At 36.7% G+C, this 27,184-nt stretch overlaps 1 protein-coding gene across 2 annotated transcripts; it reads left to right on the top strand.

Moving 5' to 3' along the window:
• The first annotated feature begins 344 nt into the window (after positions 1 to 344).
• On the top strand, positions 345 to 25,462 carry LOC127410822 (melanoma inhibitory activity protein 2-like). 2 transcript variants are annotated; one of them, XM_051646020.1, is made up of 29 exons: positions 345 to 468; positions 731 to 864; positions 1,059 to 1,151; positions 1,339 to 1,552; positions 5,014 to 5,286; positions 7,904 to 7,980; positions 9,668 to 9,799; positions 9,922 to 9,943; positions 10,029 to 10,117; positions 10,213 to 10,284; positions 11,369 to 11,479; positions 11,664 to 11,735; positions 11,873 to 11,977; positions 12,255 to 12,377; positions 12,741 to 12,846; positions 12,947 to 12,993; positions 13,105 to 13,195; positions 13,657 to 13,795; positions 13,918 to 14,019; positions 15,889 to 15,949; positions 16,061 to 16,096; positions 16,316 to 16,383; positions 16,505 to 16,581; positions 16,692 to 16,826; positions 17,215 to 17,340; positions 20,158 to 20,277; positions 20,669 to 20,721; positions 22,353 to 22,545; positions 24,657 to 25,455. In XM_051646020.1, the coding sequence occupies exons 1-29, from the start codon at positions 360 to 362 to the stop codon at positions 24,836 to 24,838; spliced, it is 3,162 nt and encodes a 1,053-aa protein (XP_051501980.1). In that variant the 5' UTR covers positions 345 to 359; the 3' UTR covers positions 24,839 to 25,455. The 2 variants fall into 2 exon arrangements, with proteins under 2 accessions (XP_051501980.1, XP_051501979.1); XM_051646019.1 differs by lacking the exons at positions 345 to 468; positions 731 to 864; positions 1,059 to 1,151; positions 1,339 to 1,552 and adding an exon at positions 1,648 to 4,636 and having other exon boundaries at positions 24,657 to 25,462.
• Positions 25,463 to 27,184: the final 1,722 nt, after the last annotated feature.

Raw genomic sequence — 27,184 nt, 5'->3', positions numbered from 1 at the left:
GGAATATTTATTGTGCCTTTTGCACAAACACTAATCACTGTAATATTTCAAGTAAAATATTGCTAATAATGCCATAAAAATGCTTCATGTAGTCCAACACCTTATTAGTTTAGATGTGGTTTTGGTCTAATGTTTAAAGCTAACATGTTCTTCTGATGTGGTGTGTGGTATGTTAATGATTTACTGACAGTAACCTCTAATCTCTGCCTGTCAGACTGCGATCTCCATTCTCTGACAAGACAGAAGGAATAACCTTCAGCTTGGATTTAGCTGGTCTTTACCACCAATTATTGGATTTGGAAATAAACATAAAGTAATGGATCTACTGAAATGAATGGAACTATTGGATAAATCCAAACATGGCAGCTGTGCATGCATTCCTTTTGTTTTACGTTATACTCAGTTTTTTACACCAGACTTTGGGTTTAATGTCAGACTACAAAGTATGTGGAGACCCTGAATGTGCAAGTAAGATAATCTTTTATACTCAAATTATGTTGTATATTCTGCAGGTATATCGGTTCTCATATCTGAGATTGTGTTTTGTAATGAAATGTAGAAACTGTCTATTCTGATCACTGAGAATAGAATGTTCTTATGATTAATGCACTTATGTTTTTTGACAAATTGTGAGTCCTTGGGGGTTGCAGATTAAAAGTCATGGCTTAAAAAAAAAAAATAACTTTATCAATGATTTATGCTGAGTTATTGACATACATTCTTATCTAAGGTATGATGAGTCGTGTAGAGGCACAAAGAGACCATAGTACTCAAGACTGCCTGTTTCTGAACTTCAAAAAAGGGGATATGATAACTGTTTACTACAAACTCACAGGAAAAAGAAGTGACCTTTGGGCAGGAAGTGTGAGTATTCTTATAGGTTTTATATCCTTCTTGTAAAAATGTGCTCAATTTAGAATATGTATGTATGGGTTTAATGTTCTTTATGCTCATAAATGTTTACTGCAAATAAAGAAAGATAATTGAGCAGTACTTGTATTTGAATTGCTATTTTTTTCTTTATATGTCTCATTATAGTAATATTTTACCTTTTGTAGATAAACAAACTGTTTGGATTATTCCCCAAAAATGCAGTCAAAGTTGATCAACTTTTTGTTGATGAGAAAAGGGAAATCCAGGTACCCACCCAGGTAATGTACATATACAGAATTATGTGGCTTAAATAATATGGTATGGTTAATGTTGACCCCAAACATTCAAAGTCACTTGAATGGTCTAACAGAATGAGTGCAAAATAAATACTAAGATCAAAAATGCCAAACTAATAAAGAAAAACAATTTTCAAAATATATTAACAACTGTAAACTCTCTTCTCAGGAATATGACTTCTTCTGCTTTGACGAAAATGGTTTAGTGATGGAGAGTAACACTGAATTTGATGATGCGGCAGATGATGATCTCACTCAAGAAACCCAAGAAGCAGATATCAGTGCAGCCGGTGATAAACTTACTGATACAAGAGACACTAACCCTGGCAAGACTTCTGTTGAAGATGTTTCTGATCAAAATGCCCCAAAGACAACAGAAAAAGGTGGGTCATCCTGGATAGGCACTGCTGTTAGTGGATGGTTTGGCAGGAATGAACAAAGCAACGATGATGAAACACAGGATGAGAAAAGTGACCAAGAATCCTTCAGAAGCAGAAAAATAGTAATGGATATTGGGGAGGTACCCATTGAGGAAAAGACGAACTCCGGAACACTTGGCTGGATCAGGGGTGAACTGACCAATGCTTTTGGAATTGGCCACAAGAATTCAGAGGCTGGTTCTCAGGATAGCATTGAGAAACCAGCCAAAGATTCTCAGCAGTCTAGCTCCTGGCTGAGTTTGGGTATCAATGTCTTGGGCTTTGGTAAAGACAATACTCCAGTTGCAAGTCAAACTGAAGCTGATAGTGCAGATGAAGATGCTGAAATGGAAGACCAGAGCATTAATAAACATGATCAGTCTTTGGATTTGGTTGAAGATGTGCAAAGACATGAAAACAACCTAGATCACAGTGTGCAAAATGCAGACCATACCTTGGAGGACATAAGATCAGAAGATGAAAAAAATGAGGAAAGTGGACAGACAGGTTGGTATGGTGTCTACATTGGAACTTCAGACCAATCTAGAAATGATAAGTCAGATGATGGCAAAGAAAGTCTGTCCAAAGAAGAAAGCCCTGGATCTTCTCCAAACAGAGACAACTCTGCAAACAAAGAGTCAGAATCAAGTTCACAGTCAATATTTTCAGCCAGTGGCCTCACATCAGAGCTTGATAAACTTAATTTTCCATTTCAGTCAGACAAAGTAAAGGAAGATATGGAAAGTGATGAGAAAAATACAGAAAAGAAAGGAGATTCAGGTAAGGAGGACTTAGATGATCAACAGAATGAGCAATCAGAAATATCTGATGTTGATGAGCAGGACTCAGTTCCAATAGAAGTTGACGAGATTAGTGAAACCCAATCACTGTCTGATGACACAAAGACTTTGAAAGATGATGCTGCATTTGATGGTATTAGAGAAACAGATGACCCTTTTCAAGAATCTAACGCCCAAAATAATTATACACAAGACATCACAGATTCCGAAATCCCTGAAGATAAGTCGACAGATAATTCAATTGAAGTTATCCAAAGTGAAATCAATGCTGATGTTTTAGTGAAAGAAATAGAGGAAGATCTCAAGAGAAACGTGGAAAGTGAGGAAGAAATGATACCAAAGAAAGTAGATTCAAGTAAGGAGGAATTTAATGAGCAGCAGGATATAAAAAAAGAAGAAATGTCTGATGTTGATGGCCAGGATTCAGTCCCAATAAACACTGATAACAGTGAAACTAAAAAAACATTTGATGGTATTAGAGAAATAGATAACTATCCTCAAGGGCCTAACACACAAAAAGATGAAATACAAGACAGCACAGACTTAGAAATCCCTGAAATCAAGTCTGCAGATGATTTAATTCAAGACATCATTGAAAGAAAAAGTGACTTGACTGATTCAAATGCTGAAAATGTTGATGACGTGTTGAAGCAAAGTCTTTCCGATCAAGAAAATTGCTCTATTATGCAGCGAAAAAATTGTTATGATAGCATTTCATTAGATTCCATCAGCAAAAGTTCTGACCCAGCTGATACTCGTACATCCGGACAACCAGAGTCCAGCCTTCAGATGGAAACTGAATTAGATGATCATGAAAAACAAATATCAGCTATTGCAGATTTAGAAACTGATTCTGAGATTGTCACATTTAGTCAAAGTGGAAAACATGAAGATCCAGATGTGACAACAATGTCTTCTAAACCAACAGCAGAGACATTATCAGAGCATAATGATGAAACAAATTTAGCTGGAGAGAACACAGTCTCAGAGACAAAGGATGATAGTTTAAGTATTCTTGATGAGATAGTTATGGACTTAAATGAGACACAATCAGATGAAGCATCTGAAGAGATCACGAAGAATGAAGAAACACTTGAAGCAATAAGCAATGAACAAAATAAATCAGACAAAAATATAAATCTTGATGAAGGTGTAAATCTTGGAATGGTAACTAGTGAAGGAAAGATGCATTCAGACCTTCAACGTGAGTTAAATTCAGAGGAAGAAGAGACTGAAAACACCAGTGGACAACATGATGGATTATTTGAAATAGGTAATCCAGGTGTTAGTATTGGTAAAGATATTAAGTCAACAATGGAGATTCAAAAAAATTCAGGAGATGAACATCCAGATGGTGTCATGGTTCAGAGAAAGCTAGAAGAATCAGGGACATTTTCTGTGTCTACAGAGGATGATGTTGAAACAAATCAGCTGAAGCATGATGATACACAAATCCAGTATGAATCTTTGTCACAAGAAACAAATACAAAAGGCCCATCACTAAACATCACCCAAGCTGATCATTATTATGGGTCTGGCGATGCAAAAGATGGTGGTGATGATCTCAACTCACACAACGATGCAAACAAAGATAATGTTCCCTATATTGTTAATACAGGGGACCCTGATGACTTTACCACTTCCACAGAAACAAAATTAACTACTGATTTATTCACAGAGAATAACACAGTTCAGGATGACAATATACTCAGTGAAAATCAGAGAGATGAACAAAAAGAATATACTGGTGAAGAAACTGGGATTTTTGAGGAAAGTGTTGCAGGTGCCACACAGGAACAAAGTGATGATGTTGATATGACAGAGGATCAGGGTGATGAGGAATTGCCTGGACGTTCTCACATTCAAGATAAAGAGACTTTTTTTGCTTCTACAGAGATTACAACAGCACAAGAATCCTCTAAAGAATATATTAACCTATGTCGTCAACTGACTGAACAGAATATTAAAGATCTGTTAGATTTATTTGGAGAGCACAAGCTATCATGGCTGGATTCCAAAATCGGGAACTCTCCAAACACTGTTGCAGGTCAAGATGTTGATGATGATCTTGCTGAACTTGTTGACTTTGAACAGATGTTGATATTCCAAATGAAGATGAGAGCTACACCAGGATATGACTTTACTACTAATGAATATCCAGCACTACAAAAATTGTTTACCCTTTTATCTGCTCTAAGAGAGATATATACTCCAGTGATAGAAGAAGTCAGTGTAGATGAAAGCCAAGGTACTGATATAAAAAATAAATAAAAAAGATTTATGGAAAATGTCAGCGCATGACAGATAATAAATTCTGTAATTTTGGTGGATATTGCATGGGTATCTTAATGAGCTAGAGCAAAATAGAAAATTATGTTGTTGTTCATTCACCTTCATGCTGTTCCAAACTTGTATGATTTTCTTTATTCTATGGAACACAATATGAGACATAATGACAGAATTTAAATTTTTGGTTGAACTATCCCTTTAAACAACCTTTGCAAATATGAATGATTGGGAAATGAAATCCAGGTTTTGTGATGTTATTCTTTAAATTATAGTTATGTACTTCATGAGTAATCCAAAGTTGTCATATTCTATATTGTTCCATCTTTCTCCTCACAGGGATCAGCCAAGATGAATTTTCAACCTCACAAGATGATGAAGACAATCAAATTACAGACAACAGATCTAATGTGAATTACTTGAACAATCCCAAAAATGAGTTGGACTCTGAGGAGAAGGATCAGTTGGAAAAAACAATTAAGGTGGATCTAGAAATGGAGGATGTTCAGACTGTTGATCGGGAAATAAAAAAGCATGAGGATTGGAAAGCTACTTCCCAAAACCATGTCATGCTCTCTAGGGAGCATGTTGAAACTGAAGATTCACAGAAAGGTAAAGCTATCACTTTTCTTGTACATTAAGTTATTTCCTTTAAAGGAACAGTTCACACAAAAAAATAAGTAAATAAATAAATAATAATAATAATAATTATTATTATTCTGTCATCATTCTCAGGAATTACTCATGTCATCCCAAAGTCATTGTTTGACTTTCCTTCTTACATGGAACACAAAATATGTATTTCTGAAGAATATTCTGGCCCCATAACAGTATCATAAAAGTGGTTACTTTGATTTGTGTACTTTATATTTCAAGCCTTCTAAATCTTTATGATAGCTTTGTGAAGAACTGAAATTTAAGTAATTATTCACTGAAGATCTACACTGAAAATAAAATGTGGGAACATTTTACAATAAGGTTCCATTTGTTAATATTAGTTAATGCATTTGGTATCATGGACTAACAATAAACAATATATATTTTACAGCATCTATTAATCTTTGATTATGTTAGTTCATATCAGTACAATTGTTTATTGTTAATTCATAGTGCATTAACAAATGTTAACATAAATATAGTTTATATAACATATGTATATATAACATATAAAAATGTTAACATTTGATTCAAAAAAATTTATTAGTATGAAAATAAAATAATGTTAAATGAACATTAACCAAGATTAATACAAGCTGTAATAGTATAGTTCACTGTTAATTCATGTTAACTAATGTTGTTAACTGAGTGGAACCTTAAAGGGATCCTGACATAAGGAATCAAATTTTCGTTGATTTTTTAACATATAAGAGGTACTGTACTATAAAAAACATACTGTAAGATTCAGAACTCAAAACTTCCTCCTCACTGCCAAAAAAAAAAAAAAAAAAAAAGCACTTCTTCCACATTGTGATGTCACAGTGTGGTAGACATTTGCATCTGACTGCCTCCACAACAACACATTATTACATTCATAATTGTACACTCTTAAAAATAAAGGTGCCAGGAGGAACCAAAAAGGGTGTTTCGCATCGATGCCATAGAAGAACCATTTGTGGTTCCACAAAGAAACTTTCAGTGACTGGTTCTTTAAAGAACCATTTTGAGGAACCTTTTGAGGAAGTCTAAAGAACCCTTTTCCACTACAAAGAAACTTTTGCGCAATGGGAAGTTTCCATGAATGTTAAAGGATTTTCATGGAACCCTCGATGCCGATAAAGAACCTTTTTTTAAGAGATTTTTTCAAATGTAGCCCCGCCCAGTAGTGGTGAGCAGTGAGATGGAAAGGAGAGAGCAGGTCACTCAAGAGCAAAGAGCCAGTCATAACAGTGGTCATTTACTGTCAAGTCTTAAAAGAGAAGCAGCACCTAAACAGAGTGTTTTCTGGCAGAGGGTCAGAATGAGGGTGGAAAATTTTCATGTTTTACAAATATATTACTGTTTTTGTGAAAACAACTTCACTAATATTGAAGTGGAACATATTAAAATAATTAAAAAGGCATGTCATTAAAGTGTTACCAAAAATGTTAACCTTAGAAATTGCTTCATGTGGTAACATCTAAATTAACTTGTTTATTCAAGTCAAAATATAATTTAACAATCACTGAATCAACTTGAATACATTAGATTACATCAACAAAACAAATTTTAAAAGCTTAAATCAGATCAAAAAAGTTCCTTAAGGTAACAATAGCAGGTTATCACTTTTAAGCAAACTAATACCTGAACTAATGAAAAAGTGTGTGAATGAGGTGGGATTTCACACCACTGAATGAATTGACTACTGAGGCAGATAAAAAATTTTCAATCCCAGAATGTTCCAGGAATGTTAGATTTTGGTTATAAAATAAAACCTAAAAGCATCCATTAGCTAATGTTCTGTATAGACCATTTCAAGGACTGTTTGCCGGTTAAAGGAAGTGACGTCTTTGTCCCTTGAACATTTCCTGCTAGTTGTCAAACTCATTCAAAACAACTTCATAGTGACTTTAACACGATTAACATTACTAACGTTTGTGATAGAATGTCATTATTAAAATGTAAAAGTTATTATTAAAATTTGAAACATGTTGTTCGGTGGCTGGATGCGCTATGGATGCCTTGAACTAACGGAAATGAAAGTGTTTAGATTTCTCAGTGAAGCGAGATGGCTGGATATGTGCAGTTATAACAACTGTAGCACACATCTTATCTCTAGCAGTAGGTGAACGACATTTTTGCCTACTAATAGTACATTTGATAGGTAGAGTTTAGCTAACTAGTTAAGTCAGAGTATACGGGCTCTAAATGTGACTAGATCGCCCCTATTAGAATGAATGAAGCTGCGCAAATGATTTACATTTAGTAATTTAGCAGACGCTTTTATCCATTTGATCTATTTTATGAGGAACACAAGAAGCATTTTGCCATACAAAAGTCAAGAGTATCTGCAGTATTGCACTGCCAAGTTCTCAGAAGCTGGAGTAGTACAGTATAGAAGCTAGCGCAGAAGAAAGAGACACACAAGGAAAACATTTTTAAGATAAAATGAAAAGAAATGTTACAAATTGGTTCCCACAAAAATAACCAAATGGGAATCATACGCTAACGTTAGGGGAGCGTTCTGTGTTTACTGAGTATCAATCACAACTTTAAGGAAAACACTTAGCATGAGTTTTGTTCTTTTTAACAGATGAAGGGCAATTTTATCAGCTGGCAGCTATTGTTGGTGAAGTCACAATTAATGAACTTACATCTATAATTGACAAGGTGAGTCTTCATATGAAGTAAATGTGGCCTGTTCCTTTAAGACAACTACGTTCAAACTGTCCCCTCTTTTCTTTACATGTCACAGACAGTATCGTATATTGCACCCATGCCATGTTGATAGTATTTAAACGTTTTATTGTCTCTGGGACTTAATAACCAACTACATCTATATAATAAAGTCATGGATATGAATGCAGACAGTTCATTTTTAAATTATTCATGAAATCTAATCAGACTTGAGCTGCTCACCCGGTCACTGGATCAAAGTTTATAAAGCCATTTTTAACTGACACACCCACTAATGCAACACATACATACCCACATTTTACACTGTATGTGTAGGTTTCATAACCTGTTCGAAAACAATTTTCTATTTACACTCAATTACTAATTCCCCTCTGCGACTGTCACTTTAAAAGTCGACTGGGCCATTGTGGCGTTCTGCAATTGGTGACGTTTGGATGAAACCAAAGCCCGAGTAGGGGTGTTGTTTTGTGTATTTTGACAGTTATCACAGAAAAAATAATATTTTACTTTTGATACGAGACAAATACATATTTAATTTTAATTAAAAAACAATAAATAATAAAGTTCACTGGTGTTTAGTTTTATTTTTTGCGACACAAGATTAGATGACTCACAAATCCCCCCTAAAACACAAGAGTGCGCGCTTCCACACAGCGCAGTGCGTACTAGAAAGGAGAGTTGAGGCAGCATCCGGCACCATGGCATAACAATTGCTAAATTACTATACATTACTGAATAACTTTGCTTCAAACCGCTCGATTTGAGTAAAACCATGGCAGACGAATTCAAGGCCGAATCGGTCGTCACGGAAGCGACTGACATGAGAGTAGCGGCGAAGATTTACTACACACTCGCCGTGGAGAAAATCAGAGATGTATGTGGCACTGTGTGTATGTGTATGTACGATGAAACTGTGTGTGTGTGTGTGTGTGTGTGTGTGTGTGTGTGTGTGTGTGTGTGTGTGTCAGCCAGCCAGCCAGCTATCAGCAGGTGTAATATTTTTCTTTTATGTCAGTCATCATTGTATACTTAATTTACTTTAACTAATTATTTATTTGTGGTTAATTGCAAGTGTAATGGCTTTGGGCACCGTTTACTGGCTTTATTTACCAGCATATGGCTGGTTAGCATTGATGCATCAGGTACATGTTGCTCATTTTGTCACATAGATTTGTGTGCTTACAGTGCCTGTAACTATGTGCAGCATTAGATCCATAACTCTATAGCTCTATAATGACTTTTAGGGCACATTTAACTAGCTGAAGGTACCAGTTTATGGCTGGTTAGCATCGTTGCAACAGTGCATTGAGAGGCTGAACTTACAGTGGCATTTGTTGTGGTCAGTTATTGCTGTTTATGTTTTGCTTTAGAGTTATAGTACTTTTCAGAGCCTAATGGAATACTAGTGTCTGTATTTTCTTTATAGACGAGCTTGTATTTCACCATGGTGAAGTGGTTTTATGGGATCGTAAATATGCTGCTTATCCACTTGTCAACCCATACCAGTAAAGCATCTTGAATTTCAATCTAAGAGCTTCAAAGACTGACAGCATGACAGCTTGTGATGCTGAGTTGACTTCTAATTTTTACCATGTTTGGATAAATTATGCTTCCTTTTTTTGAGAGAAACCTTATTTTGACATGTATTTCTTTGTCTTAGGTTGTGTCATCACTTCCTGATGACATCCGCCCTGGCCCGGACCTTTATGGTCTACCATGGGAAGCTGTGGTTTTCACTGTTTCTTTAGGTTTATTCACTCTGCTTCTATTCAGCTGCAGGTTCATTCAGTCTGTAAGTTATACATTTCTGCTTAAGAATTATGAAAAGGCATGCACAATTTCATGCATATTGCCATGTCTCTAAATAATGAACTTCTGCAAGTACTCATCAGGTTGTTCTGTTTTGTTTCACAGATCAAAAGCAGACTATATGCAAGTAAGTGTGTTTTCCTAATACATTTAATAGTATATTGTCTGTTCTGCTGTTAACTGATCCTAACTGTTTTCTGGTTTATTTGTAGGTAAAGAAAAGCAAATGGCACAGAAAGTGGCAGAGCTGCTTGATGAAAAGTGCAAAGTGCTGGAGACATTCAGTGAGGTCAGACAGAAGGTGAGAGAGAGCTCAATGGTTAACATAAGGCTTATATATTAATGCACTCTCCCAAATCAGTGTATCTAAACAATGTTGTCTATTTGTCTCAACAGTATGAGAAACTGGAATCCACACTGCAGAACAGAGGCATGTCTGCTCAAGCCGCAGAAAAGGACAGTTTAGAGGTAAAAATGGCCATTGTATAATCTTGCAAATGTAAGTTTTCTCAATAATATCTGCCATATTATTGACAGTGAATATGGAAGGTATTACTCAGGACCATTTGGAATTGTTTTCCATTTATTAAAGATGAATCGGCTGCATTCATTTATTAAAGACATTTAGCAATGTCTTTAAGTCAGGAAAAGCATGTCCAGTTGCTCCTGAATAGATGTCAGTGAATACTCATTAGCATTAGTAGCATTAATATATAATTAAGAATGTGTTTCATATATATATATATATATATATATATATACACAGTTGTGCTCAAAAGTTTGCATACCCTGGCAGAAATTGTGAAATTTTGGCATTGATTTTGAAAATATGACTGATCATGCAAAAAACTTTTTTATTTAAGGATAGTGATCATATGAAGCCACTTATCATCGCATAGTTGTTTGGCTCCTTTTTAAATCATAATGATAACAGAAATCACCCAAATGGCCCTGATCAAAAGTTTACATACCCTTGAATGTTTGGCCTTGTTACAGACACACAAGGCGACACACAGAGGTTTAAATGGCAATTAAAGGTTAATTTCCCACACCTGTGGCTTTTAAAATTGCAGTTAGTGTCTGTGTATAAATAGTCAGTGAGTTTGTTAGCTCTCACGTGGATGCACTGAGCAGGCTAGATACTGAGCCATGGGGAGCAGAAAAGAACTGTCAAAAGACCTGCGTAACAAGGTAATGGAACTTTATAAAGATGGAAAAGGATATAAAAAGATATCCAAAGCCTTGAAAATGCCAGTCAGTACTGTTCAATCACTTATTAAGAAGTGGAAAATTCGGGGATCTCTTGATACCAAGCCAAGGTCAGGTAGACCAAGAAAGATTTCAGCCACAACTGCCAGAAAAATTGTTCGGAATACAAAGAAAAACCCAAAATTTATATATATATATTTGAGACCCAACTTTATCTCAATCTCAGCTATCAATCACCTGTCAAATACAGGCAGTATCTCTGTCCTAATGTTGAAAAACACTGTCTCCCTAGACACTTGCCTTCCAACCTGACCCCTATTCAATTACTGTATACTTTCTGTAGGTGGCATCACAAAAACTTGAACAATCAAATGCCCAGATGAAAAAGGAAATTGAGAGGTTGCAAGAGGAGCTGTCCCAACAAAACGAAGCAAGAAAACAGCAAGAGGATCAGGTAATGTTGTGATATGTGCACAGACCCACAGATACTGTATATCTGACCTGCTTGATACACCCATATTGGAAATAGTCACCCTTTACAGACTGATTTTTGTATTTGATTGGCTGATCACTTGAGCTGGTTGTTTAATTGAGATAAAGCTGTCTAAATTAACACAGTATAAATCTGTGTTTTTCAGCTTGCTGAGCTAGAGCAGATCTTAAGAAATTTGGAAGAAGAAGCTAAAGAAAGAAAGTCACAATTAGAACAGGTATGAATTATTTGCAAGCAGATTGCATGGATTTTCTCCTTCTCTGAGGAACTTATACACCCTCACCCATTGTCAAAAATACAATATTTATATCATTTGGAATGCTATACTGTTACCTGTATGTCTATGGTGTGTAGGACAACACAACACTGAAAATCCATGAGATAAACACAGAGAGACTGCAGAAGAACCTGCAGGCGGCCAAAGAAGAGCATGGAATGCTGCTTGAGAGTAAAGAACAGGTGAGGTCACTGTGAATGCAAGAGAAAGTGAGTGTTTGTATGTAGTTTGGAGAGGAAAGAAGGGCTGAATGTGAGACTGAGTCAGAGAATTTGTGTTTATTAAAATACTGTTGTTGTTATTGATTAATGTACCACTCTATTATAATACCTTGATTTTGCCATTTTAAAATGCAACACTAACAACACTCCTTAACCATTGTAAAACAGGATTTTTTTAAAGGAATATTTCTTAAATGTACATTTATCATGACTGCATATGTGGTCTTCACTCCTACAGCTGGTGCAAGAGGCCGAGGGCTGGGGGGAGCGTCTCGGTGAGTTAGAGGAGGAGATGAAGATGTTTGAAAGATCTCATGCTGGCATGCTGGAGGACTGTGCTAATAAAGATGAACGCATCAAGGTAAAAAAACATCTGCGCCAGTCTAATAATAGTGAACCAAAATAGTTTTTCAATGGCTGATGCCAATATCTACAGAACAGGGTGATCAATGGCTGACATAACACACTGGATAATGATAACAAATCAAATGTAAAAAAAATAAAATAAAAATATACATGTTTATGGTCCAATGACAAGGGTATCTGTAGATTTTGGAACTGACGCAAGGGGGAGCTAACAATCATTCACAGCTATTGGCCAATGCTGATAATATAAAAGTTCTAAACATAGTCCAGTTAATCGGCCTAGTCCATCAGTGACCAGTGTGCCTACACTGCATTTGTGAAAGTCTGTTTTCTTTTTCTTTCTCTCTTTCTGTATCAGTCTCTGACAGAGTGCCTTTTGAAGATGAGAGACTGGGATTCTGAGGACGAGAAGAGCATTGATAGCAGTAATAATATAGCTGGACCTGAGAATGGAGACAGTTCAGGTAGAACTTTCTGAATATTGTTGTTTGTCTTTGTTAAATGTATGTTTTGTTTTTTATAGGTCTTGACATCATCGCATAAAATTATATTTTGTGCTTGCAGATTTCCATCAGAAGCAGAAAGTTCAGAAACTTATTGAAGCGGCCAGGGTATTTCTACAGTTACCTTTTATATCACAGACTTTATGTATTGAATAACAGACTGTTGCACTATAGATTCTGGGGTCATGCAAGTGAATTCTCCTTTTCTTGATGTCACAGATGAGTGCAGACTTGAAGTCCATGGAGGAGGACAAGAACAGAGTGTTGGCCAAACTCACTGATGAAATAAAAGCCAAAGAAGATCTTCAAGGTAAACAGCTTGGCCCCCTTAAACTGTAGAAGAAATGCTTTCATTACATTTAATGTCTAATGCCTTCAATGGCAGCATCCAAACAGAGATAGTACCTCATAACTGACTGATTTGGAACACTTTACAGTACACAGGCATCAACTACACAAGCCACACAAAAAGCACTCTGCACAGTTGATTCTAATAGAGTCTGACTTAAGCATGTAGGTATACATACGATGCTGCCTTGAAATAACTTTTTGGAAAAGCCATAATTTAAGGAGCGTGCATCTATGATGCCTGAAGACGCTTCTATGATGCTTTAAGACGCTGCATAAGTAGGCAGACCACTAAATTTTGAAAAATGACATTACTGGGAACATTTGGATAGTTGTTACTTTGCTATAAGTTGATTTGCTACAAAACATCTTTAAAAACAACTGGAGGAGTTTCTTTAGATCTAAATGACTCTGTGCTTTCAGAGGGGATCAAACAGTTTGAGGAGCAGAAGGAGATGTTTGAGTCAGAGAGTGCCAAATTATCCAGTGAAAGCCAGAAACTCCAGCAGAAACTGCAGATCATGACTGAGATGTACCAGGAAAATGAACTTAAACTGCACAGGTTTGAACCACAGCGCTTTCTTCCCTTCCACTGACTCATCATCTTTGCAGCTTTTTATTTGAAACTGATGTACTGATTGAACTGGGTTGATATTGATAATTGCACTTATTGTTTGGACTCAGAATGTTGACAGTGGAGGAGAAGGAACGCTTGCAGAAAGAGGAGAAACTCAATAAGGCAGGAAAGAAGATTAGTCTCGCTGCTGAGGAGCTCAACACTTACAGGTGAGAGCAGAGGTTACTCTAGAAAAATCTTTATCCGACACTGACGGGCTGAGTTGAAAAATTTCTGTCATGGTATTTTTTTTTTTATCCATCATATTTCTTTTCATTTCATAAATACTGAGGCTACATTCAGGGGTGTAGCATCCATTATGATGACATATACATTGCATATCATATACTGTACAATAGATTTATGACTCAAACGTGAGTATTTTGAATCAGGAATTCCAGGGTTAAAACTCTACCTGCCAATCAACCGCTGCAATAAAACATGGTTTTTAAACTTTGCCGGTTATGTGTGGATGGAAAAAAATAACTGCCTAGTCGGAAAATTTGAAAAGCGCAAACACTCATGAACAGACATCATGGAACTTCACTGTGCCTGATATCAAGCACTTCAGCTCAGTTAAAACAGGTTCTCCATTAAAATAACGGAGAATTCCGCTCTAAATGTGATGTTTGCACTAAGATTAAAGCAGGTGTAATTGGCAGAAATGGGAAGCCGTTTTTTTTCAGCACTTTCTAATTGTTGTTCTACTTTTTGCATTTTATTATCATGCAGAAACACATTGACTTACTGTAATGATTGATGCATGCAGTCATGTAATCAGGTGTAAATGGTGACGTGTCTGTAAATGGCGATGGCACCTGTTCACTTGTGATCGGATCGCCCAGAAAGCATCTTAATACCAAGCAATAAACGGGCATGACAAAAACTGATCTGCTAGGTTTAAGTGGTTTTCTTGTTTCTTTTTTGATCTGTCAAAATGATGGAAAGCATTTGAAATTATCGGCATATGACGGAGAATTGTCGGATAACGCAACCCCCGGGTTAGAGCAGCTTGACACAACTGAGTAGATTCTATAAGTGGATGTTTCAGTATGTAGTAAAATCAAAGGAAAGGCCTTTTAATCAGAGACCCACTGTAGAAGAATTGTACAGGTTTTTTAAAGCGTTTAGTAAATGAAGCATTGTTTAAATTAAATGATACCTATTTTTTTATTAAAATGGGTAAAAGCTACAAATAACAGTAGCTGACAGACACTCAGTAGCTGGAATATCTCATAATTTACTCACCCTCATGCCATCCCAGATGTGCATGACTTTCTTTCCTCTGCAGAACACAAAGATTTTTAGAAGGATATTTCAGCTCTGTAGCTCCATACAATGCATGTGAATGTGTACCAAAACTTTGAAGCTCCAAAAAGCGCCTTAAGGTAGCATAAAACGAATCCATACAACTCCAGTGACTTAATCCATGTCTTCTGAAGTGATTCAATCATTTTTGGGTGAGAACAGACTAAAATATAACTCCTTTTTCACCATAAATCTTGACAGCAGCCGACTCTTCGCAGATCATGATTTCAAGCTCGATTATGCATCCTTGCGCCATCTGGTGCTCTGCGCATGCATCAAGCACTAGGAAGTGTAATCAAGCTTGAAATCATGATCGGCAAAGAGACTGCAATGATATGATGTACAGTAAAAAAAAAAAAAGGAGTTATATTATGGTCTGTTCTCACCCAAAATCGATTGGATCATTTTAGAACATATGGATTAAACCTTTGGAGTTGTAAGGATTAATTTGATGCCGCCTTTATAAAGTTTTTAGAGCTTCAAAGTTTTGTTCACAATTCACTTGTATTGTATGGACAAACAGAGGAGAAAGTCTTTTAAAAGTCTTCGTTTGTGTTCTGCTGAAGAAAGAAAGTCATACACATCTGGGATGGCATGAGGGTGAGTAAATGATGAGAACATTTTTATTTTTGGGTGAACTGTTCCTTTAAGAGGGCCAGGAAATGTGATGCATTGTGTATGTTAACCAAAACGGGACGTTTACATTAGGCTTGTTCTCTGTGTTTATATAGACTAAGAGCCAAAGACCTGGAGGAGGAACTAGAGAGGACTTCACATGCTTACAAGAATCAGGTGAGACATTTGAGACTCTTCACATTTGTTGTAAACTCTTTGCAAAGTATATGCTTATCTTTGTATTAACATTATATGGTATAATTTCCTGTTTTTACCACCCACTACCAGATTACTTCACATGAGAAAAAGGCCCATGATAACTGGGTAAGTTTTATCATAAAAACAATTAAAGCTTTCATTATAAGTGTAATTTATTGTAAATGTGTTTCCTGTTTGTTTATACACAACTTTGGTAATTGACCAACCTGCCACACATGTGGTTCAGACATGAGGTTAAAAAAACCCCCAAAATATTCCTTGAAGTTCCATTGCCAGTAGCTTCCAGCTGTTGGAATATTTTTAACGGCAAATGATGTGTTTTAGCTGGCTGCAAGGGCAGCGGATCGAGATCTAGCCGATGTGAAGAGAGAAAATGCTAATATCCGTCAGAGGTGGGATTATTAGGAGCTTACTTTGGTTTAGTATTTACTTTAATGTATGGGATTAAAGTCTTTGACTTTGTAGAGTAGTTTTTGGATGCATCTCTCAGTATGACTGTATTTACATTTGCAGGCTGACTGATGCACAGTTTCGGTTGGAGATGCTTGAAAAGGATCCGTATGCACGAGAGAGCAGGCCTCTCTTTAGAGGTCAGAAAATCTAAACTTCCCTTTTTTGATTATCTTCATAAGAAAACACTTTCTCACTGGTAAATTTGGGATGCAGTGTTTTTACCTTGAGAAATCTGTTTCTCCCTCAGGTGAGAGGTCTCCATATGGGCCATCTCCTCTGGGCCGACCATCCTCAGAAACACGGGCCTTCCTGTCTCCACCAACACTAATGGACGGCCCCCCTCGAATTTCACCACAGTTTGTCATGGGCCCTGGTGGCAGAGGTGATGCATAAACACCCCTTCCTTACAGCTTGGTGAATTCAGCCATAAACATGCTTGGCATAGTCTTTTTGCTACATGAATTGTATGACGTTAATCTCTGTATTGTATGGTAGCACTATAGATGTGAGCTTTTGTTTAGCATCTTAGTTTTGTTGTGGACAATATATAATGTCATTTTAGCAGGATTGTCTGTTTGTGTATCACATGTCATTTTTGACCACTGTTCAGTTCTCATGGCATATAGTTGATGATGTTGCATATAGATAGATCTGTTTGTTTCATTCATTTGTTAATATTTTATTGGTTGTCTGCTTTTCCTCAAATATTTTAATTTGCCCTCTCTATTTCCCCCATTCATCCTCCTTCACTCTCACTGTCATTTAATCAGCATCCCGAGGCATGGTAGAGCCCCTTAGTGGTGGGCCAGACTTTGAGCGGAGTGGCCCTCACTCTGATAGTGGCTCACTGTCTCCCTCCTGGGACAGGGATCGCAGGGGCCCTCCTGGCCCTCCAGGTACAGTGATGTTGTAACTGCTATGCTGCTCTTCTGCAGTTTACATATTACTTCTTAAAGGCTCTTAAAATCATAGTTACACCCAAAAATCAAAATGTATCATCATTAAAGGAATAGTTCACCCAAAAATGAAAATTCTCTCATCATTTACTCACCCTCATGCCATCCCAGATTTGTATCACTTTCGTTCATCTGCTGAACTCAAATGAAGATTCTTAGAAGAATTTCTCAGCTCTTTTGGTACAATGCAAGGGAATGGGTGCCAAAATTTTGAAGCTCCAAAAATCACTGAAGTCAGCATAAAAGTATTCCAATAGACTCCGGTGGTTAAATCAATGTCTTCAGAAGTGATATAATAGGCGTGGGTGACAAACAGATCAATATTTAAGTCCTTTTTTACTTAAAATTTTCCTCCCTGCTCAGTCAATCTCCCCTTTAACTTTCACATTCTTCTTCTTGTGTTTTTGTTGATTCACATTCTTTATGTATTTCACCCCCTACTGGGCAGGGATAAGAATTTCAAGCAAAAATGTGGGTTAAAACACTGGAGTCGTATGGATTACTTTTATGCTGCCTTTGTGCTTTTTGGAGCGTCACAATTTTGGCACCCATTCACTTGCATTGTATGGCCTGCAGAGCTGAAATGTTCGTCTAAAAACCATAGTTTGTTCTGCAGAAGAAAAAAAGTAATACACATCTGGGATGGCATGAGGGTGAGTAAATTGTGAGAGAATTTTAATTTTTGGTGAACTATCCCTTTAACTCACCATCATGTTGTTTAAAACCCATATGACTTTGTTTTCTATGGAACACAAAAGAAGTTAGTCAGAATGATAGCCTCAGTCACCATTCACTTTTGTTGTGTGGAAAAAAAGATATAATGAAAGTGAATGGTGACTGAGACTAACATTTTGCCTCGCATTCCCTTTTGTGTTCAACAAAGTAAGTCATACAGGTTTGGAATAGCATGAAGGTGAGTAAATGATGTTAGAATTTAAATTTCTAACTATCCCTTTAAAGGTAGAGCATCAAAAACAGCATGTTTAATTCTAGAGTCAGAGAGAGGAAATATTACTTTTTTTTTTTTTTTTGGTGCAAGAAACCTTAACTAACTTGTTCAGGAAAACAACACTACTGAATTTAAAGGGACCATATCCTACAATTCTGTAGTAGTATTCAACCTTAGCTAGTGGGGCTGGACTATGTTTGATTATTAATTCATGCATACCAACGCATTGGATTTGTATTGTATAATTTAGCCGACTGGATAATTAGAGACTCATAGATATTTAGATGTTACCACAGCTGAAACTTATTCAGAGGTGTATGAAAAGCGCTGACTCAGTCAGACAGATCATTGAAGAGTCACAGAACTAGGCCATCATTGTTCTAGGCATTTCTGCGTGTTTGGCAGCTGTGTCAGGCTTTGTTCCATTGCACTCTACGGCTCCTCACTGCAGGGCCGAACACTGTCAGTTCAGCGGCTGTCAGCTAAACGTTCAGTGCAGTGCGTAGTTAATTCAATCTGGGGGTGCGAAAAGCATGGGATATCACTGTATTTTTCAGTCAACCACAATATCAACATCATGCCCATTCCAGTGCATCATTCCCATTACATCCTCTGTGTTTATTTAGAGTGCTTGTATAGTGCTGAAACATTTTCTCTTATCCCTGCTTAATATGCAGAGATGGCTGTAATTAAACCATTTATAGGCTGATTCCCTTGAAATCTCTCTGTGGTGCTGTCAAAGCATTGGGCCTCGTTCACTAACTGTGCGTATGCACAAATTTGTGCATAAAAAATCTGCATATGTACGTTTTCACAAATAAACTATGATTCATCAGTAATTTCCGGATTAAAATGTATTCTAAATTACGAAATAAATTAGGAACAACTGAAACCACACGTGCACAAAAATCACATACTCCTGGTGTCCTTATAAACATGGAATAAACACGAGATTAATGAAATTATACACACTATATATAAATGTATAACCTTGTTATGTGCTCCATTTAGAATTAACCTGATTCATAAACATTAGAATGAGGGTTAGAACAAATTAATGTGCGTACGCACCAGTTTTGAATCAGCCGGAAATATTTAATGACATTTTTCTTGTTTGTGTAAGTAAGAAAAATCCACAATTATTAGTGAATTAGGCCCAGTTTGAGTGTCCCGGACAGCCCGTCACAGTAACATTAGCTCAAGTTGGGATGGGGCTATCTGTTTGAAAACATTATAGAAAAAAGTAGAAAAATAAAAGAACATTATTTTTGCAATTTCGTTTTGAAATTACATCACATTTAAAAAACGACTTAGTGGGTCCTTGTGGTGGCGTGGTTACTCACCTTAATCCGGGTGGCGAAGGACAAGTCTCAGTTGCCTCCGCTTCTGAGACAGTCAATCCGTGCATCTTGTCACGTGGCTCGTTGTGCATGACACCGCGGAGACTCAGCACATGGAGGCTCATGCTACTCTCCGCGATCCATGCACAACTTACCACGCACCCCACTGAGAGCGAGAACCACTAATCACGACCACGAGGAGGTTACCCCATGTGACTCTACCCTCCCTAGCAACCGGGCCAGTTTGGTTGCTTAGGAGACCTGGCTGGAGTCACTCAGCATGCCCTGGATTCGAACTCGTGACTCCAGGGGTGGTAGTCAGCATCAATATTCGCTGAGCTACCCAGGCCCACACTCTTCACATTTAAATGATTAAATAAAAAATGTTTGTACCATTTTTTTGTAGTGTGATCCTACATAAAATGTGTTTTGAGACTGTGTAACCAGCTGTTTGTATGCTTATGGAAGGGCACCCGCTCACAGATCCAGGTTTGCCGTATAGGAGGCCCCCTCCAGGGCCATACCCCATGGGGCCTTTGCCCCCTAGGCCACCACTTCGTCCTGAACCATATTTTGGTGACAAATCAGGTGAGTTATTCCATGTGACAGTAATGCTCCCATCTATAATATGTTTGGCTGCTCCTCAGGTGCCTTAAAGGTGATTTGATCTCAGCAGTGGTACATGTGGAATTATAAATAGCCCATATGACTCTGTTATACAAGCCTAATGGCACGAGTAACTTAGTAACTAATATTGAAAGACTAAGAAAAAATCTCTCATGATAAATTGGAGAAACTATTGGCAGAAACCCCCTGCTTGTTTTTATGTAGCTCGGATTATAGAATTAACAAGGCATGAATGAACTTTCTTTTCAGCAAACTTTAGATTAAAATTTAATAGTGTGAGTTTGGCTCTGAGATCCTTGGAGTATTTACAGTATATTGTTCAGTTATTTTGTTCTGTTTTTTTTTCCACCAGAGTCATCATTTCTGAGAAACAGCTCAGCTGTCAGTGAAAATGATAACAGAGAAGTGAGTAAACCTTTGATGAGAAAAATGTGTGGACTAATCACAATGAGAGTCATATGGAATGGGGGTTCCTTTTCTAGTCTGATAAAGTAAAAAAAAAAAAAAAAAAAAAAAAAAGAATCTCTCTTTTAAGATTTGAAACATTCTGTCAGATAAAAAAATGTTTTACGTGTTAAGAAATTGCATTGACAATTTTAATACTTGTTGGATATATTGATGCCTTAAAGTGTAACAATTTCACAATTTAATTTGATAAGGCCGTGAAACTACAAGATGCTTCTTGGAGAATTTAATGCTAACATTTCTTCAAATATTCACCAGTTGTTTACTGTCAGGGTTCCCACGGTCATGGAAAACCTGGAAATAAAAGGGGATTTTAAAATAGTTTTTTCCAGGCCTGGAAAAATCATGGAAATTCATAAAATCTTAAAAGTCATGGAAATTTCTATAGTGAAATAAGTTTTTCTAGTTGTGCTCTGCTATTAAATATTTAATGAGTCAGCCAGGTCTCCTAAGCAACCAAATTGGCTCGGTTGCTAGGGAGGGTAGTCACATGGGGTAACCTCCTCGTGGTCGTGATTGGTGGTTCTCGCTCTCAATGGGGTGCGTTGTAATCGCGGAGAGTAGCATGAGCCTCCGCATGCGGAGTCTCCGCTGTGACATGCACAACGAACCACATGATAAGATGCGTGGATTGACTGTCTCAGAAGTGGAGGCAACTGAGACTTGTCCTCCGCCACCCGGATTGAGGAGTAACCGCACCACCACAAGGACCTATTAAGTAGTGGGAATTGGGCATTCCAAATTGGGAGAAAAGGGTATAAAAATGTTTTTTATATATTTAATGAGCTAGATATTGCTTTTGTGTAATGTTTGATTTGTGAGTGAATCATAAATGAGTCTTTTATATATATATATATATATTAGTTAAAATTTTATTAGTCGAATTCTAAATAATTAATTAGCAAATTGTCAATCATTTTTAAAATGTTTTATACAGTAATCATCACAAACGCCTGAAAAAGTCATGGAAAAGTTATCAAAATTTGTTGGTCAAAAAGGGTGGGAATCCTTTACTATATGAAATCATAGTAACAGGGCTAACATTAAGATCTGGCAAACATGATAAAACCTAAACCTTAAGATAAAGTGTTAATGATTAGATTTATTATACACTCAGTGACCGCTTGCGATTATCTATTCAGCCAATTGTTGGCAGCAGTACAATGAATAAAATCATGCAGTCTGGAGGTTCAGTTAATATTCACATCAACCATCAGAATGGGGAATAAAATCTCAGTTATTTTGACTGTGGCATGATTTTTCACTGAGATTAAATTTTTACCCCATTCTGATAGTTGATATGAACATTAACTGAAGCTCCTGACCCGTATCTGCATGATTTTATGCACTGCAGCCAACGATTGTCTGAATAGATAAGGTGTCCAGGTGTACCTAATAAAGTGGTCACTAAGTGTATATGAAGGCATAGTCATTGTTAACGTTGTTTTTTTTTTTGTTTGTTTTTTTTTACCCATATGTATACGTATGAGAGACACAAATGGTACAGTTTTGTAGAATGACCCAAATGTAGATTTCATACATGCCTGTAACTAAAATGTGTCACCTCACAGGGTCCCCACACTATGTCTGGTGACATGAGAATGCCCCCTGATCCAGATGCAAGAATGGGGCCTCCTCCAGGCCCCCCTCTAATGGGAATGCCCCCACCAATGGACCCTAGGGACCCTTATTTCCCACATAGGGGCCCATATGGTCCTCCGGAGTTCTTTCCACCCCGTGGACCTGGTGGTCCCGCCATAGGCAGTGAGTTCACTCTGAACCTTTACACTCATATGTATAATAATGTTTTTATTGTCACTGTTTAAAAGGATTTGTGTTTTTTTTTTTTTTTTTTTTGGCAAACATTGAAATAATTCAAGAATGACTTAAATCAGGACTAAACAGTGATGCCATTTGTTTTGAATTATTAATCATTAATCTGACAATGAAGTAAATATCTGGTCATACTGTATTTAAGTTTTTTTTTAATTATTATTATTGAAACCCACGTTCTATTCTATTACATGTTCCCGTGTAATACATGTTCATTTCTTATCCCCCCAAAAAATAATCGTTTATTGTTTTTGTCAGTATTCCATATTGTGAATTGTGCTGCCAAGTTATATGTGTTATAAAACACTGGTCACAAATCAAACCACATTGTGGCCAGATTTCATGTCATGATGCATCATATCATTTAGTCAAGAATCATAATCAAATCATTGTCAAGAGCAAATATTTACACCCCTATTAATTGTCTTTCCACTTAAAGGAATAGTTCACCCAAAATGAAAATTTGGTCATAATTTACTCCCCTTCATGTTGTTCTAAAACTATATGACATTCTTATGCGGAACACAAAAGATGTTTCAATAAATTTCACAGTCTGTCAATTTAATACACTGAAGGTTAATAGTAACTCACTTTAAAGCCTAAAAAAATGGTTCCAGCAGTATCATAAAAGTAGCCCATGTGAATTGTGCGTCATATTCCAAGTTTTCTGAAGGTATATGATAGGTGTTGATGAGAAACAACCCAAAATCTAAGTAAATGTTTCTGTAAAAATGTCATCCATTGCACTTTCAGGAGGGCTATGAGAGAAGCTTGTTTACAGTGACACACATTTATGCAAGAACTTGTTGTTTAGCGGTAAAAACTGTAACACTGTGAACAAAAAAATTAACTTCACTGTTCCAACTTCTGAAATCCCACAGATCGCATGAACTACATTTTGTTCTTTTTTGGACCTTTTTAAGCTTCAAAATTAATCTTTATCATCTGCTGTTGTCAGGGTTGGGAGGGTTACTTTTGAAATGTATTCCACTACAGATTACAGAATAAATGCTGTAAAATGTAATTTGTAACATATTCCGTTAGATTACTCAAGGTCAGTAACGTATTCTAAATACTTTGGATTACTTCTTCAGCACTGGTAGATTTTTTTCACTTGTTATGACTATAAAAACTCTGCCAGTACAGTAAGACAAAATACATGTTAAAAATACATTCTCTGAAAAACCTAAATATCTTATGCAGTGTTGTTTCTAAAACAAGATCAATCAAATTGATCTTGTTTTAAGGATTTTTAGATATTTTTTTACAGGAAAACAATACAAAAATTATCAAGAATACGATTTTTGCCCTAATATCAAAGGTCTTACTAGAAAAAAAGAAATTATGATCCAACGTGAATTTTCTTGATAAAAAAAAAAATATGATCATGCATGTAAAATGGCTAGAAATAGCATTTTATCTTAGCGTAAAGCTGACAATTTAGACAAGGTTTATTTCTATTTCTTGTGCTCCAAACTTACTTCAAACTTACTTCTCTGTCTGCTCGTATGAATGTAACACATCATAAGAAAGTGTTTCACCGCTGTTCAAATGCACTTTGGATCACATCATTTATATGTATAAATGTTTTCCATCTGAAAGGACTAAATATTAAATTAAACAAATGACAATAAAATGTAAAGTAATCTCTTGAGTAATCAAAATACTTTTTGAATGTAACTGTATTCTAAATACCAATGATTTAAATTGTAACTGTAGTGGAATACAGTTACTTATATTTTGTATTTTAAATACGTATTCCTGTTACATGTATTCCGTTACTCCCCAACCCTGGCTATTGTATTGAAAAGTAGGGCCAACGTTTTTAATTAAAACATTTCCATTTGCTTTCTGTATGAAAAAAAGTCTCTGGTTTGGAACGACATGAGGGTGAGTAAATAATCACAGAATTATCAGGTGAACTAACCCTTTAAAATGATCCCAAGAGGGTTTCTAAAGTATTTACATGATTTTCTCTAACTAAAGACAGTGCGACACTGTCCTAGTACATGTTGATAATCTTTAATACCGTTTTTCTTTAGTGCGAGGGCCACTTCCCCCAGGAATGTTTCCCAGGGTTCCTCTGCCATTCCCTCAACATATGGGCTATCTTCCACCGAGACCTCCATCTGACAGCTTCCCTCCTGCACCGCCTCCCAGACCCTCCCCACCAGGAAGTGAGCAGCCCCCTGACCAGTCGCCCTCCCCACATGATGTCATCTGATCTTCCTCTCCTGCATACTGTTTGCGACTTCCTGTTGTTGTGCTCAGGGGGTGTTTCCTTTTATATATAATTGCGGTAGCCATATGGTTATCTCTTATGTTTCCAATGTATTTTTAAGTGCAAAGCATGGCAATGGATACAGCACATGCCACTAGTTATATTATTACGATGGAATTTATGAAACTGATCAGTGTATTTCAGGTACAGTGTAAGAGTGTGCAACCTAGAGTGTGAATCTGTAGTTAAATTGTAAAAAGTCAACCGGACTGCCTTTGAACAGGATTATAGGTGCTCAGGTTTGTAATGTTATGCTTTTTTAAAATTGAAGGTAGTTCAGTGGTCCACATATTTGTCAAACTGTACATATAGACATTGTAACAAGTATATATTAAGAATAGGAAACTGTTCAAACAGGAAACTTAGAAAATCAAGCTTCAAGAGGCATTGGTTGCTAATAACATGTCAAATCCATACAAATCAGTCCAGAGAACCGTCCATGTAGTTTATGGTATTTATAGTTTCCTCACACAACTTAAGCCTTAAGAATAAGTGGTCTGATGAAAGAAAAGTTATGTACATTAAAAGATGTCAGTGAAAAAAAAAAAAAAAAACTGTATTGGTTTCTTGAATTTCTTTGCACAAATGAAGCCAAGACTTCAAAGTCAACGCAACTACTATGGCAGTGCATAAAGTTGCTTTAAATTACTGAGTTAACCATTGCCAAGATGCCAAGCCTAAAACCATGTCTAAATAGCGATTTGGCTATCAAGTATTGATTAATATTGCAATATTTAAATATGTATCTTATAAGACACACACATTTTTTACAAATTTGTAAAATAGTGTGTATATATGCAAGTTATTTGGCTTTAAAAGATTAAGGCATATTTTCCGTAAAATTGCTTTGAAACGTGGTTTGTGAAAGGTGCTATACAAATAAAATTGGCTGTTGGTTAACCAATAGCCCTTGGTGATATCACCCAAAAAGGAATGCTTTTCCAGAGACAAAGCAAGGTAATACATTTTGATAAAATATTATACAGTGAATATAAAAAGTCTACACACCCCTGTTAAAACAGCAGGTTTTTGTGATGTAAAAAATTAAAGAAATCCTATCAGACTTTTTGCACCTTTAAATGTAAAAATGACAACCTATGCAATGCCACTGAAAACCAAAGTGACACATTTCGGAGAATAAAAATAAAAAACTTGGAATAACCTAACTGCATAAGTGTGCACATCCCTGAACTAATACTTAGTTGAAGCACCCTTTGATTTTATTAAAGCACTCAGTCTGTTTGGATAGGAGTCTATTAGCTTGGCACATCTTGACATATCTTGACTTGGGAATATTTTCCCACTCTTCTTTGCAAAAACGTTCCAGATCTGTCAAATTGCGAGGGCATCTCCTGTGTACAGCCCTCTTCAGGTCCCCCCACATTTCCTATAGAATTCAGGTCTGGGCTCTGGCTGGGCCATTCCAAAACATTAATCTTTTTTTGCTGAAGCCATTCTTTTGTCGATTTGGATGTGTGCTTTGGATCATTGTCATGCTAAAAGGTCTCTTCATTTTCAGCTTTCTAACAGACGCCAGAAGGTTCTGTGCCAAAATTGACTGGTATTTGGAGCTATTCATGATCCCTCCACCGTCACTAAAGTCCCAGTCACAGCTGAAGCAGCCCCAAAGCATGATGCTGCCACCACCATGCTTCACCGTGGGTATGGTGTTCTTTTGCCGATGTGCTGTGTTTGCGCCAAACATACCTTTTACAATTTTGGGCCAAAAAAAAATTTCTATCTTGGTCTCATCAGACCATAACACATTTTCCACATGGTTTTGGGAGACTGGATATAGGTGTTTGCAGGCTTGGATGTTTTTTTCGTCAGAAAAGGCTTGCGTCTTGCCACCCTGCCACATAGCCCAGACAGATGAAGAATATGGGAGAGTGTTAACCAGTACTTACCAGAAAGAGCTGCAGCTCCTTTAATGTTGCTGTAGGCCTCTTGACAGCCTCCCTGACCAGTTTTCTCTTTCTCTTATCAAATTATTTGTTCTTGATAATGTCATTGTTGTGCCATACTTTCTCCACTTGTTGATGACTGTCTTCACTGTGTCCATGGTAGATCTAATGCCTTGGACAACATTTTGTAGCCCTCACCTGAGTGATACCTTTCAACAATGAGATCCCATTGATGCTTTGTAAGCTCTTTGTGGCCCATGGCTCTTGTAATAGCATGCAACCAAGATGTCAGAAAAATCTTACAAGAACAGCTGAGATTTATTTGGAGTTAATCAGAGTCACTTTAGGTGAAGACAGGTGTGTACTATTTTACATGAGCTTGATG

Source organism: Myxocyprinus asiaticus, chromosome 20, assembly GCF_019703515.2.
Source record: "Myxocyprinus asiaticus isolate MX2 ecotype Aquarium Trade chromosome 20, UBuf_Myxa_2, whole genome shotgun sequence".
NCBI lineage: Eukaryota > Metazoa > Chordata > Actinopteri > Cypriniformes > Catostomidae > Myxocyprinus > Myxocyprinus asiaticus.
This window is presented reverse-complemented; position numbering and strand designations above follow the sequence as displayed.